The following is a 15,118-nucleotide window of genomic DNA, read 5'->3' as shown; positions in this document are numbered from 1 at the left end:
CTATAAAAGCTAATAGACGGTTTGGATTTCACACGGACATCTCAGTGGACCCCACTCCAGTAAGCGAAGGTTTCATTGGCACAAGGAAAGTCGCGTCCTTTTCAAGGCTTTTGCTAATACCATACGCGTGTATGGGCAGTCCATCCACCCGCCCCAACAAGAACACGTGTGAAAGATCCAGAACGTCCATAAACTGACACCCGGTGATATGTGCCACAAGATTTAAAAACAAAAAAAAATCCTGGCCGTAAAAGGGAAATTTCCTAAGATTATTTTAAACCCTTGATTTTATATTTTAAAATAATATCTACCATTTAAGTAAAATGTTCTTATTTTAACCATGATTCATCTATGATTTGAGACCCACTTGATTCACGGATCAGATCTTCCACACATTTTACAGGTTTCCGGATATTGTGGCGCGTATGTGGGATGTTTTTTGCACGCGCGTAGCCTTAGAAAATATCTTCGTTTCAAATGAGAAAATGGATAGTCACTGCACTCTGCAACAGACTCTCATCAGTCAGAGTAGAATCATTTTCGTCTTTTTCAAAAGTGAGTACTCTCTCTCTCTCTCTCTTCCTCCCTCTCTTTTTCTCTTTTCCGGTGCTTCCCCGCACGCTCGATTCGTGCCATCACATCACACGTATGCAAGATCCGGGCCGTTAATCAGCCGGCCCCACTCTGGATCTGTCGTAGATCTTGAAATCAGATCAATCCACTTATCAGGTAAGCCGTAGGTAGATGAAAGAACGGACGGTTAAAAATAGTTAGATAACGAACGGTCCACATCCAATGTACACGTTTGGCCCACACGAGTAGTGGACCAGGATGCACGCCTGATGAATGAAGAGGATCCCTCATACGCGTGCCATTGGCACGTGGGAACAGCTTCCTCCGTTCTGATTCATTCTTGAAATTTCTGCATTTAGATACTCAGATTCCATGAATCTGAGTATGTCTAGTGCTAGAAAAATCTCTGCTCTGGTTTTCAAGTTCATGCGCCTTTTTTTTTTCACTTACATTTTCCTTCTCTTTCTCTCTGCGAAATAGTGAAAATTTCGAACTATTACAGTGGAAAGAAGAGGATTGTAGTGGTAATTTACTCTTTTTTCAGGTTATCTGGTAATTACCAGTTTTCTTTTTGGGCTTGATAAAAGTTTGAAAATAATGGGTTGTGTTTATGAAGAGATCTGCTGTATGTAACTTGAATTCTTATGGATTTTGTCATTTGGGAATTCTTTTCTTTACTAATTTAGTTTTGCGGATTTTGGGTTTTCGTACGAGTTAGTTTTGGGCAATTTTTGGTTCGAATTCGCTCGACTTTAGTGATAGTTCACTGTCATTTTTTAACTGAGGATATGGTCCTTGATAGAGTGGAGTAGCAGATCCCAATTTTAATTGATGGTGGTGATGGTGCCAATCTGCCGCTCATGTGGTTTTGCTGTATTGGGATCGGGACCGTGCAAGTCGTGGATCTATTGTGGATGGAGCATGGCCTAAAATTCATGATGATTGGATGATTTGTGCCATCGTGATTGAATTTGACCGCTGACCCTTGATGTTTTAATGGACTTGCTTGATTGTCTTGAGATTTAAACGTTTTTCATGGTTAGTTTTTGTACGGTTTTGTTTAAAAAGTGATTGTTTCTTTCAAAAAATTTGAGATGTAATTAGGAAGTAATAATTGACTGATTGGGGCCATTCCTTTTTTTTCTATAAAATATTTTTGTCGTTTGATTTTTTCCTCCCTTGCTGCTTTACTTTGAGGTTTTATGTTATGTTAATTGTGTTTCTCTCTCTCTCTGTCTTTTTTTTTTGTCTTCCATAACAGGGAAAAGTTTTGGATGATAGGAACATGGTTTCGAAGAGATTGCTGATGGATGGTGCAAATATGAAAATATCTGTGCTAGTCTTCTCATGCTTCATATTGATTTTTGCTCTACCATATTCCGATGGATATACTTATGAACAAGATGGTAAATTAAAAATTTCACTTTTTCTTTAGTGAAAATTTAGAATTGTTAGTGCTATAAGTAATTTCTGATTTTTGTCGGATGTTTTTGCTGAGAATTGTAGCACTATATGTAATTTGTTAATAATGCTCTCTCTCTGTGTGTGTGTGTGTGTGTGTGTGTGAATCAACAAGTAACTTGTTATTTTTTACCCTATGATGTATTGATTCATCTCTCTTTTTTATTGTGAATTTGTTGACTACCTTGTTAGTCTTATGCATGTCTTCTTAAGGATATCTTCTTTTCCCTATCAGTTTATGCAATAAATCACTTGTTTGCTTCATTGGGTTCTCCTCCTCTTCCTGGATGGATCGCGGATGGAGGTGACCCTTGCATGGAGGGCTGGCAAGGTGTTCTTTGTGTCAACTCCAACATAACTGCAATGTGCGGTGATTTTTTATTTTTTATTTTGTTTCAAACTTTCTTATGCTTGATATTTGCTTAAATATTGTTTGTTTAACATCTTTTTAATAATTTCTTATTGGATAGAATTGTTAATGGTGCCAATTTGGGAGGAGCATTGGGTGACAAATTAGGGAACTTTTCATCCATAATATCAATGTAAGTGGTTTTTGCATTTTCTTATCTGGGGTTAGAAAAATGTATTTTCCTGAAAACAAGTTATTGAAAATGGCAGTTGATATTGGGAAGGCCTCACCCACAAGTAATTGCAGATGAAAACATGTGCAACTAGCTAGCTGCGGGTGGCATCCAATGTGGATATCCAATCCATATAACAGGGTTTTTCCCATTATGAAAATATAGTAGCCCAAATAATGCCAATCTAATCATCATGTGGGCCACATGATAGAAAACAATGGACAACCACCCAAAAACCTTGAAATTCATGCGATGGCCCAATCGATGGTTGGATTGGCATGATTTTTGTGGCATCCCATTTTCATTATGGGGCAACCGTATTAGACTGGTTGGATGCGATACATACACCACGGTGGACCCCACACACTAACAAGTTGCATTTGCAACTAGTTGTAGGTGAGATACTGAGACAATCTTCCCATTAATATTTTGAAAAAAAAAATGCATTAATTCTTTAGATGAATCATTGGGCTCATGTAAGTAACCAAAACTCCACAAATAGATTTTTCTTCTCTAGAAAACCATAAAAAAGAATGTTATGTGGCCACAATTGTGGTGGCATTTGAGCAATTCCACATATCTTAGTTTCTTATTATTATTATTTTTTTCATGTTTTTCATAAAAGATCTTTAAAAGAGGGGATATACAATGCTCAAACGCTAATATCTATTGTATGCTTGGGTTTTCAGTTGTACAACAGGCCATGGTTCAGCGTCCAAAACATTTTGATGATGGGCCCCCACCGTGGATGTCCGACATCCCAAAAGAACTTCACCTGGTAGTTTCTTGGCGAATAGGGCATCCATGGTGGGGCATATCATATCATATCTCTAGATCTTGACCTTGATTATATTTTTGGTTTGAGCATTATGTACTGTCTTTTTTTTTTTGAAAGTTGCTATATTCCGACTTTTTAGAATCAGCTGAGTTGAAAGCATGTGATTTGGCAAAATCTTCAACTTAACTTGCCAAGTCATAATACTATGGTTGAACCAGTTGAGCTTTCCTCATGACTTTTCAGCCCTGTTTCTACTATATGGACCATGATACTGACAAAGAATGATGTCTGCAATTTCATTCCCTAGTTTCTATCTAGTGTTAGAGGTATATGCTAATGAGTGATGATCTAGCTGACCAATTACATGGAAACCTTCCCATGCACATAGTTGGACTTGGAATCATTGGGCATTCATATCACCTATCTGGACCGTCCCTTAGGTCCAGCTCACTCTTCTTCTGGCTGCTGCAAAAATCGCAGCAATTGGGTGCTCCGAAACATCCATTACTGAACCTTTAATCTGTGAATGATCTTGTCCATCCATTGTTTCATGCCACAGGCTGGATGGTTTGGACCATCTGATAAGTATTATTTTTTCAAGCCACCTCATGAAGAGTGTTCTGGACCTGATGGGTGTTCTTATATAGGTGATTTGGATATCAATGAGTCCAAATGCAACTATTCAACCAGTCCAAATGCAATTATGTGCATGTGACAGTTCTCATACACTTAGCTCACTAGAGATAATCTCTCTATGCTAATAGCCATCTGAGATACATCTTCATGTGTTTAGTATATTGACCATTTTGTGATTGACCATTGTTGTGGGACAGAGATTTGAGCAACAACCATATTGGTGGGCGCATTCCTTATAATTTGCCCTCAACAATAAGATCATTGTATGTTCCGAACCTTGAACATGTTGGTTTTTATGCTCTGATATTTTTGAAAGAGCTATATTGTAGTAGTTATGTGTTAGTTATGGGGTTGTATAATCATATATTCTACTTTTTGTGCACCAGCTGATTCAAACATCTATTTTTCTTTATTTTTCGCAGTTTCCTTTCAGATAACAGATTGAATGGAAGTATCCCTGATTCCTTATCAACACTATCTCTTCTATCAGATTTGTAGGTGTACATAGTATCTTTTTCTTTTATCCATCATACTAGTGTGAGTGGTTTTGTTTTGCGCTTTACATTGATATTCTTGATTGTTTTGTTCTCCTAGGTCGTTGAATGGTAATCTTTTAAGTGGAGAATTGCCGGATGCCTTTCAGGACCTCACTGGGTTAATTAATCTGTAAGAACATCTTTCTAAAGTTGGAAGAAACCTTTTGTTTTCCAACATTTGTATGCTGATGCTAGCATATTTCTTGGTGTAGTGATTTGTCTTTTAACAACTTAAGTGGACAATTGCCGCCCTCTTTGGGGAACTTATCATCTTTAACAACCTTGTGAGTATCTTCCTGATGATTTTCTTTTCTATGCACATCTTTCATCCTGCCGAAATTTAGAAATTTGTTTGTTTGACAGGCACATGCAGAACAATCAGCTATCTGGAACCCTTAATATTTTACAAGATCTTCCCCTGATTGATTTGTACTTCCTTTGCACTTACTGATTTTTATTTTGAGTCAAAAGTTAATATTATTACAATTATTATTTTGTTTTCAAAGTATCTCCTATAGTTTGTAATTTAGTAGGGTATTGCAGGATGGTATCTGTTGTGATTTGTGCCTTGAAATGTTTCATTCTTCAACAGGAATATTGAGAATAACTTATTTTGGGGCCCCATGCCATCAAAGTTGCTGAGCATCCCAAATTTTAAGTAAGAGCACTATATCATTCATACTTTTATTTATTTATTTATTTTTATTTTAGCTTCAATTGGAAGGGGGTATGCAATGGGTATTATCACACTAAAGACTGTCTTTCACATTGAGACATGCGTCACCATCACAATGACAATCATGGGAAAGCTGATAGCTAACACATATATATTCAATTATTAAATGATGATGTTATAATATATGCTATTAGACAAAATTTAGTTCATTAAAGCATAAGATATATAAACACATGTCTATATATATATATATATATTCGGACTATATAAAAATGGGGCGTGCTCCAGTGGTATCGGTACCGCTGAAGCTTATGGTGGTACTAGATGTGGGGCCCAAGTAATGTTTGAATGCACCCAGCTCATCCATCAAATGCGTCACCTCAGGAAACCTACAAGTCCCAAAAAACAAGCGATCCAAAACTCAGGTGGACCACAGAACAGGGAACAATGTGAGAGGTAATGCCTACCATTGATTTGTGTGGGGCTTACTATATCATTTATATGGAATTCAGGCTTATATGGAACAACATATTCATAGGATGAATGTAGCTGAAATGAGGATCTTAAGATGGATGGGTGGACCTTTAAAGTGGGTCGTAGTCCATCATGCGAGGCTTGTCTTGGATGTGGACCATTAATCATTAGGGATTGACCTTTGACGTGGACCATTCATTATGTGGGGACCACCATGATGTAGGTCATCCATCATGTGGGGCTCACCATCAATGCTAATTGTCCTTTATGTGGGACTCCTCAATGTCCACTACCCACCACGTGGAGTCCACATTTGATATGTCCATCGTGTGGGCCCCACTTTTGAAGTGGGTTATCCATCATGTGGGGCCCACTTTTGATGTCCACCATCCATCTTGTAGGGCGCACCTTTTATTTGGATCATCCATCATGTTGGGCCATTTTGGATATGGGTTGTCCATCATGCGAGATCTTGGATGTGGATCATCCATTAGGTGGGGCCCACTTAATGTGGATTTTCCATCACAAGGGCCACACTTTGATGTGGGCCATCCATCATGTGTGGCCCACTCCGTCCATTATGTGGGCCACCTTGATGTGGACCATTTATTATGTGGGGGGCACCTTCAATATGGGTCATTCATCATGCAGACCCACCTTTGATGTCCACCATCCATCATGTGGGTCCCACCTTTGCTATGGACCAGCCATCAAGTGGGGCCCACTTGATGTAGATAGTCCATCATGTTGGGCCACACCTTGGATGTGGGTCATTCATCATGTGGGGCCTACCATTGATGTGAATCGTGCATTATGTGGGCCCACCTTGATGTGGACCATTCATCATGTTGGGGCACCTTCAATATGGGCCATTCATCATGTGGGCACACCTTTGATGTACACCATCCATCACGTGGGTTCCACCTTTGCTATGAATTGTCCAACAAGTGGGGCCCACATGTAGATAGTCCATCATGTGGGGCCACACTTTGATGTGGGTCATCCATCATGTGGGGCCCACCATTGATGTGAATCGTGCATTATGTGGGCCCACCTTGATGTGGATCATTCATCATGCGGAGGGCACCTTCAATATGGGTTGTTCATCATGTGGGCCTACCTTTGATGTTCGCCATCCATCATGTAGGTCCCACCTTTACTATGGACTGCCCATCGTGTGGGGCCCCGCTTGATGTAGATAGTCCATCATGCGGGGCCACATTTTGATGTGGGCCATCTATGACATGGGACCCACCTTTGATGTTCCCCCTCCATCATGTGGGCCCAACCTTTGTTGTGGACTGTCCATCATGTGGGGCCCAACCTTCAATATGGGCTGTTCATCATGTAGGCCCACCTTTGATGTCAACCTTCTATTATGTGGTCCCCCCCTCAATGTCCGCCATCTATCATGTGGGTCCCACCTTTGATGCTGGTCGTCCATCATGTGGGGCCACACTTTGATGTGGGGCATCCATCATGTGGGGTCCAACTTTGATGTGGACCATTCATCATGTGGAGCCCCACCTTCAATATGGGTTGCTCATCACGTGGGTCCACCTTAGAGAGATTGTAAAAAGAAGAGAGGAGGTTAATATGGGAATTATTTAAAAAATTTAAAGATAAACTTGGCTAAATATTAACAAAAAATGTCTACTTGTTTAAGCCAAATAAGCTCTAAAAGAAAAAGTGGCCTCCCCATCAATTATTTTTAAAGAGCTTTTTGACTAGTTTCTAAAAGAATGAGCTCTAAAATTAGAGCTTTACTAAATAGTCTATTTTGAAAATAAGAGCTTATTTTTTTATAATAAGCAAATAAACTCTTATTAGTAGAAATGCCAAACGGCCCCTTAGTTTCTTTACTTACATTTTATAGTCAACAAAAGAAACGAATTACTCAATTTTAACTTTTTAAATGACTTGGAATCTGCTTTTGCAGAAAGGATGGAAACCCGTTCAATACTACTGTTCTTCCATCACCACCTTTGCCAGCACCATCCCCGTCGCCACTTTCTGAGGCACCACCAGCTCCTGAACCCACACGCGGAGACTCGATAAATAGTCCATCTACTCAATATGGTCCACAACCTAAGAGATCTAGACAAAACAATGTTTCGATTGCAATTGTGGCTGTTGCGGTAGTATTATGTATTGTAGCCGTGCTGCTATTTATATGGTTGAGAACATGCTGCAAAAGAAAATTAGAGGTTACTCAGAAAACTGCCGAGAGGCTGGGAAATGATGCATATAAAAGACCTTACTGTAATCTTAAAGGCAACGCTTCTGTGATTCAGCAGACCAATCAATTGGAGAAAGGTAAAAATATATTATTGAACTTCTAATTCCATGAGTTCTATTTAACTGGGTGCTACTTTGCTGTTTTTAGATGGCTTTCCAGATTTGTTGCAATCAGTTGCAGTTCGCAAGGAGGTTATTCAGAAGTCAAAGGAGGAATGTAAGATTGATATTACTCGGAGGGAGTTCATTTTAATGCCTCCGCTTGATGAGAAAGTAAAAGTAAATACCATTGCACCCACCAAATCAGGAAAAGCTCTCAATCCCATAACTTCTGTTACGTCCTTTACGATTGCATCCCTTCAAGACTTTACAAATAGCTTTGATGAAGAAAATCTTATTGGCGGCAAGACGTTGTGCAAAGTTTATCTGGCAGAGCACCCCAAAGGACGGGTATGGATGGTTCTTTGGTTTAACTTGACTACTTAAATGAAACTATTATTTGGTTGACCGGTCCATTTATCTAGTTGGAATACGAGATTGTTTCTTCTAATACTTCCATTATGTCATTTGTTAAAGTCTTAGAATTAATCTTTTATCTAGGATAATAAGCATTGGTGTCATATATAATACATATAATGAGAGCAGTGTTTGATCAATTTTACCTTTCTAATGAGTTGTGGGGAGAAACTTGCTTTTTTCACTTGTGTAGCCCTTCAACCTTGAGGACTTTTACTTATATCTTCTTATTTTTTCTTTTCGACTCCTTCCTGGGAGTAGCCTGCATCTGCTTCTTCTCTGTGTAGTCTGCACGGAAGCATGGCATTAAGGAGCCCGTGCGACGAAGGCTCTTTGGGGCCTGTGGTGACGACTATGTGAAATCCACTCTGTATAAATGTTGCACAGGATCATGTTAGCATGTCAGCCAAAAAACGATGGAGATCTAAAGCTCGAGAGGGCCACGATTTGAAAAAGTTGGGATGGGATGGGTCATCCACTCTCAATCTCTTCTCTCATTACTTGCGTGTTGCCTCACCCTTTTGCTCTGTCTCTCTTTCCTTTTCTTCTTTTTTTTTTTTCCCTCTCCCCTGCTCCCTCTACTCATGTATTGACATGCCCCATTCCCTAGTTTTAGTTAACTTGGTCATGATATCTCATCCAGCATATGTGGTGTCAACAAACATGTATCACAATTGTATGTGGAAGTGCTTGATGTGATAGCAATGCAGGCACTGAAGAAGCATTGCTTCTCATAAAATTTGGATTAACTAGCAGCCGTTTCTATCCTAGTTGAAAAGTATTTTATGTATAAGGAAAAAAAATGCTATAGGACATGTCTAACTCTAAATAAAATTTTCATTTATGTAGAAATTTTTTCTATTTATTTTGTGCTTGAATGGCATGATCTATTTTTGCAGTGACTAGATTTCATCATAGGGAAGTCAACTTGGTGGTTGAGTGCAAGGACAGGTGGGAAACTACCTCAAGGCACTGAGATCTAGAACTTTGTTGGAAAAATAAGAGAAACAGAATAGTGCAAAAGGAAGGATAACTACTACTCTGAAAGAGTATTTGATTCTTGAAATAGTATAACTATTTAATGCATTCATTTGTATTTATGAATAAACTGATTTTTTTATTATTTTTATTTGGACTGTCAATTTTGCATAAGACATTTTGATAAAGTTTGCGTTCCTTTGATTCTCTTATTCACATATTTTAGTAGAGTTTTGTGAAGTAATAGTATATAAAAAATGGTCCATAATCATTTAGCTGAGTTTTGCAAAGCCCACATGCATCTTACATGTGGCCATATGTGCCAAGCTGGCATGTTTGTTGACACTGATTTGTGCTTAAAAAATGCATGTAGACAAATAGGAACATCTTGAAGCTATAGGAATAGAGAAGAAAAGAAAAAAATATAAATGCTCTTTTCCATGTCTTTGTTAATGTGTGTCCATGGAGTGTCCGTGTCACATCAGTTTTTAGTGAGTCTTTATTTAGGGTGTCTTTGGATGCACAGGTTAGCTGTGAAATGTGAAACTTCTGTTTAATCAATAGAAGATGGACGCATTATTGATGTTTTAAGATTTTATAAGGTGGGACTTGCGCTCAAAGTCCAATCACATTACTTTGGGATCAAGCATAATCCCAATTTTAATGGGCTGCACACCCTCCACGTAGGAGTCTTGGTGCTATTGTCATGCTTTCCTTTGTATAAATGCAATTAGCGGCATTTCAGGTTTTTCTAAAACTTCAGTAATTACAATTATGTGGATGAAAGCGGCTGTGAATCTGACATGGAGGGCATGGGGCCTACCAAAATCAGGATTTGGCTCAATCCCGATTTAGTTGGATGGATCCCATACCCAAACAAACCCTTAACAGTTTTGTGGTCTGAATCCTGACAAACTTCTGCGAGATCATTATTGTGAGAATTAAGTGTGCGTTTGGATGCACTATCAAATTGGAATGTAATTGCTAGTCTAAACAAAGTGGGAAGCTTAAGCTACATATTGTGCAGTCTAAGCTACACACTACTTCTCGATTTTTAGTAAAGGTTGTGTTTGGTTGCACCAAATATCATGGAATTTCATGATATTCGCACAAATTAGTCTGATTAATAATGAAATTTAATGACATTTATGCAACCAAACACAACCTAAAATAATTGGGCAATAGCAAAAATAAAGTATAGAGGTAAAGAAAGATTAACCTAACTGATTTAATGTTATTACTTAAATCACTGAAAAGATGAACTATTTTTTATTTTAAAAAATGAAAAATGTTACAAATCATTGAAAACGTTAATTAATATGGAGCGTGTAGTGTATGTAAATCAGCATGTAGCTTTGGCTACACGTGACTCAAGCTATTTTCATGTGCTTGCTTTGTGGTGTTAAGGCTAAGCTATGTTAAATAACGAAGCTATTTAAAACATTGTGTGGGATCCCCTGCCCAAACAGACCCAAATTTTCATTGTCTTTAATAGCAAATACGGGGTTGGTATTTACGCAACCACATGCATGTAAGCATATAAACTCTCTGTTTCTCTTTACTACATCCATGCGTTAATTTTTAGGTTCCACCATAACCATTAACTATTGTCCTTTTTCTTCTTCAGCTATTGGCAGTGAAGAAATTGAATGGATTTCGCATGTTGCGAACAGACAGTGCTTTTCTTAGCTTTGTCTCAAGTATCTCTGAGCTTCAACATGTTAATATTGTAAAGCTTGTGGGTTACTGTGGCGATTATGAACAACGAATACTTGTCTATGACTACTGCAGCAATGGAAATCTTGAGAATGCCCTCCACTCTAGTAATGAAATAAAAAAGAAATTATCATGGGATGCCCGCATTCAGATAGCCCTCGGAGCTGCAAGGGCCCTAGAGTATGTAGCGCTTAATCAATTTTCAATATATATATGCTCTGAAAAATTGATTAGTTAAAGCAGATTGTTTGTTCTTTGGATGAAGGTATCTGCATGAAGTTTGTCAACCGCCTGTTATGCATTATAATTTCACATCTGCCAATCTCCTCCTTGACGATGAGCTTGCTGTACATGTCTCCGAATGTGGGTTGGCTCCGCTTATTTTGTCAGATTCTATAAGAGGGGTAAGTGAACATGCTCCAATGTTTGGCTGATGTTTGTTGGGTTTTTTGTTTTTTGTTTTTTTTTTTTGTTTTTGTTTTTTTTTTAAAGCGATAGTTATGTGTATTAATGATATTGTGCTGAATAGGATAAAAGTTCACACTGATATGTCATATGCGTGTATTGGCCTATGCGCATGGCGTATATTGTTTTGGAGCTGGCTGATATGTTCAAAGATATTGATATTTGAACACTACTCATTTAGGGAAAAAAACATGTAGTTTGCTGAAGCATTTTGAAATATAGGGCCCATGGCCCAACAATCCCTAACAACAAGGGTTCTCATTTGTCGACCCCAGTTAGTTAGGATAAGGCTATGATGATGATGATGGCTCTCATTCCATAGCAAAAGGATGAATATGAATGGTTGAGATCAACCAATCCACGGATTCTAGGTGGTGACTGACAGTATCATCTTAATTTTATGTTGATGAAAGTAATAAATTTGTTTCTAGTTCTAGATATTGGGTTGATAACAGTATCGTCTCACTGTCAGATGTCAGGACATGTACAATCATCAGTGGTTTATGGTGCTCCGGAGTTCACCCAGTCGGGAACATATACATGTCAAAGTGACATTTACAGCTTTGGAATTGTAATGTTAGAACTACTTACCGGACGTAAAGCTCATGACAAGTAAGAAATGTCGGTCTAGCCATTTTTTCTTATTTAAAAATAAATTTTTATGCATCGACGTATTTATTTCTAAGCAAATTTATACAGATCCCAGCCATATGCTGAGCAATCTCTAGTGAAATGGGCATATAGTCGGCTTCACGACATCGAGTCATTGTTGCGAATGGCTGATCCTTCTCTCAATCCAACACAAATGAAGAAGTCCTTGTCAAATTTTGCTGACATCATTTGCTTATGTATTCAGGTAAGCTCCTTTGCGGGCATGTGGATACTTTTTGTAGTTGCATATTTTTATGGTGTCTTTAGATTTGCTGTTTTTCTACTTTTTTGTTGATTTATCATAGTAATTGAAGTATGTCCTTCCTTTGGGAAAGTGACGAGAGCTTGATTCCTACATAAAGGGATTCCGTCTTGCTGTTCTTCTGATATACAAGGGGTAAATAGCCATTATATTCACCTCACAGCCCAACTTGTTGAACTTCCACCCCAACAAATGTTCGGGAAGTCACTTTACTAATTGAGTGGATGTCACACGGACATTATGGTGGGTCCCACATAGCTTCCGCCTGCAGGAACTTCCTGTAGGTAAGGAGCCCAGGCAATACATGTCCTTTAAAAAATATATTTTCGCAGTACATTTTTTAGCAGTAATATCATTGTCACGCACATGATGAATGTCGAGTAATTTATTTATTTATTTTTTGGGTTAAGCATGGATTTAAAACTTGAAACTGAACTCGACTCAACTTGATATCCAGCCAGGTCAGGTTGACCTGAAGTCTCAATTCGACTTGATGTTTAAAATATTAAACTAGGATTAATATTTCACTGATATAGGTGTTTAGAAAATAGTCAAACAAAATTGCAAGAAAGTTCTGTCGTTGTTGGTAGGTGGCATGATTTTACTCGTTTGGGATTGGGAGTTCAACTCCCACTGGTTGCACATTTTTTTTTTAACTTAACGAACTTACTCAGTGACTGATTTGGTATGAGTTGGTGAGCCAACCCGACGAGTCATCCCGTGTCTGAACTGAGTTGAGCTCGCCGGGAAGTTTCAGATTGACTTGGCTTGATTTCTCATCGGGTCGACTCGTGTGAGTTTTGAGTTGAGTTACTGAGTTTTAGAACTCTGAAATTAAATTAGCTTCTTTGGTCTTGCAGCCAGAGCCGGAATTCCGGCCGCCAATATCTGAGATTGTGCGAAAGCTTCAAATGATGATGCCATTGGAGTCAAGGTAGAGATGTACAGTGAATGTTTCTACTTTTGAGTCGAGAAAATCAGCTCGAAGCTATCGAATTTCAATAGATTGAGTCCCAACCATTGTACAGTAGAAGACATGGGGTGACAACAGAAGTTCCCCGCGATGATTTCGGTTTGTTAATTCTTTTGCTTGATTAGAAATGATCATGGCCATTGATTTGCAATGGCAATAGAGATTCTCAGTGATGATTTCAATTTGATAATTGTTGTACTTGATTAGAAATGATCATGACCATTGATTTGCAATTCTGTAATGATGTAACAATCGCTGCTGTCCACCAAGTGGGCCTTATCTTGGAGGGCCTATATTTCAAAGATCACACCATTAGATATTTAATCCATGACCGTTTGAATGAATAGTGACTGTAAAACAGATCTTGGATGCATTGGTGTGGCCTGCTTGATGAGTGGATTGGCTTGTCATCTTCATGGTGGGACGCACCTCGCTTGCGCACCACTCAGATGTCTCACACACTTGCCAGGTTGGCACGTGTGCTGTGCCTAAATGGTGCTTGTGGGGCTAGCAAACCTCTCTATTCTTCTATGATTTGTACTGTTGAGTGGCTTATTTTGTGGTGATACAGGATGCAGATTGTGGCTACATGGTCAAAAGATTCAATGGTTGAGATCTTCCTATCTGGGGGATTATTGGGGCATCCGCACTCCATGCTGGTGCCATCATAAGCACTCTACATGGTCAAACGATTCAACGGTTGGGATCTTCCTATCTGGGGGATTATTGGGCCCCACCTAGGTTTCCAGCGCAGGAAAAATCTTCTTCGGTCCATCCGTAGTAGGACAAAATCTTTCTACGGTGGTGATCGGCTGGCTAGCCCGGCCAAAGGCGACTAAACTCAGCTCTTGTAATCCAGGCCCAGTGCCAGGGTTGAGCCAGGCCTGGGCCAATCAATGAATGGCTAGGTCCATACCGTGGACCCAGATTAATCATCGAGTGGGCCACCATCACATAAAAAGAATGGACGGTTTAGCCACACTTGGGTGGGTCCAATCCGGCTCATTTCCAACCCTACTTTTCACGTGTCCATTCAACAGCCATCATTTGAGAGGCCAGGACTATTTCAATAGTTTTGATTTTCAGGCTAGCATTAATCAACGAAGGCTTATGATTGAACGGTCTGGATTAAAGTAAATGCATGCCCGGTGTTCGGTGGATGAGTACAAATGACTCAGCAAAAAGATACAAGGCGATTTGGATGCGGATACATTGAAGAGGTGAGTCCAGCATGATAAGTTGTACATTTGCGAGATCTGAACCGTCAATTAGGTGGGGCCCACAAGATGCACAAACTGAAAAATCAGTCTGTCTGGTGGAGCTACAGGTGTGAAACATACCATTTCTCTTTTTTTCACCGCATAAAATTCTCTTAAATACGTGTCGCTTTCTTCTTTAGTGGAACAGTCTAATATTTAGTCCAGAATATTTACGCTGTGTGACCCACCTAATGAATGGTCCCGATCTCATATATACCTCAAATTTGGCACGTGTGCCGCGAGTCACCAGTTCAACCCATAAACGCGCAAATAGCCTCAGCTTTTCTCTTTAATAAAAGGTGGAAAACGCAACGCGCTTCCAGCCGCGCATTTCCACTACAGTAG

At 39.2% G+C, this 15,118-nt stretch overlaps 1 protein-coding gene across 4 annotated transcripts; it reads left to right on the top strand.

Annotated features, from left to right (window-relative positions):
• The first annotated feature begins 515 nt into the window (after nt 1-515).
• On the top strand, nt 516-13,887 carry LOC131221940 (protein STRUBBELIG-RECEPTOR FAMILY 3-like). Of its 4 annotated transcripts, none has more exons than XM_058217245.1 (17): nt 516-555; nt 1,835-1,979; nt 2,270-2,399; nt 2,505-2,576; nt 4,227-4,292; nt 4,452-4,523; nt 4,624-4,695; nt 4,778-4,849; nt 4,929-4,994; nt 5,158-5,223; nt 7,655-8,031; nt 8,102-8,403; nt 11,075-11,343; nt 11,429-11,567; nt 12,101-12,240; nt 12,328-12,484; nt 13,402-13,887. In XM_058217245.1, exons 2-17 carry the CDS (start codon nt 1,859-1,861, stop codon nt 13,477-13,479), a joined length of 2,199 nt encoding a protein of 732 aa, XP_058073228.1. In that variant the 5' UTR covers nt 516-555; nt 1,835-1,858; the 3' UTR covers nt 13,480-13,887. The 4 variants fall into 4 exon arrangements, with proteins under 4 accessions (XP_058073228.1, XP_058073229.1, XP_058073226.1 ...); XM_058217246.1 differs by lacking the exon at nt 516-555 and adding an exon at nt 587-729 and having other exon boundaries at nt 8,114-8,403; XM_058217243.1 differs by lacking the exon at nt 516-555 and adding an exon at nt 587-729.
• Nucleotides 13,888-15,118: the final 1,231 nt, after the last annotated feature.

The sequence above is a fragment of the Magnolia sinica genome, chromosome 12 (assembly GCF_029962835.1).
Source record: "Magnolia sinica isolate HGM2019 chromosome 12, MsV1, whole genome shotgun sequence".
Lineage (NCBI taxonomy): Eukaryota > Viridiplantae > Streptophyta > Magnoliopsida > Magnoliales > Magnoliaceae > Magnolia > Magnolia sinica.
The sequence above is the reverse complement of the archived record's forward strand: the minus strand, read 5'-3'. Positions and strand labels throughout refer to the sequence as shown.

What these genes read in the sequence shown, in the direction of transcription:
- LOC131221940 (XM_058217245.1), top strand. Translation starts at nt 1,859, where the DNA reads ATGGTTTCGAAGAGATTGCTGATGGATGGTGCAAATATGAAAATATCT. An exon ending in GGAGCTGCAAGGGCCCTAGA is followed by an intron (nt 11,344 to 11,428) that starts GTATGTAGCGCT and finishes CTTTGGATGAAG; the next exon opens with GTATCTGCATGAAGTTTGTC. An exon ending in GGACGTAAAGCTCATGACAA is followed by an intron (nt 12,241 to 12,327) that starts GTAAGAAATGTC and finishes AAATTTATACAG; the next exon opens with ATCCCAGCCATATGCTGAGC.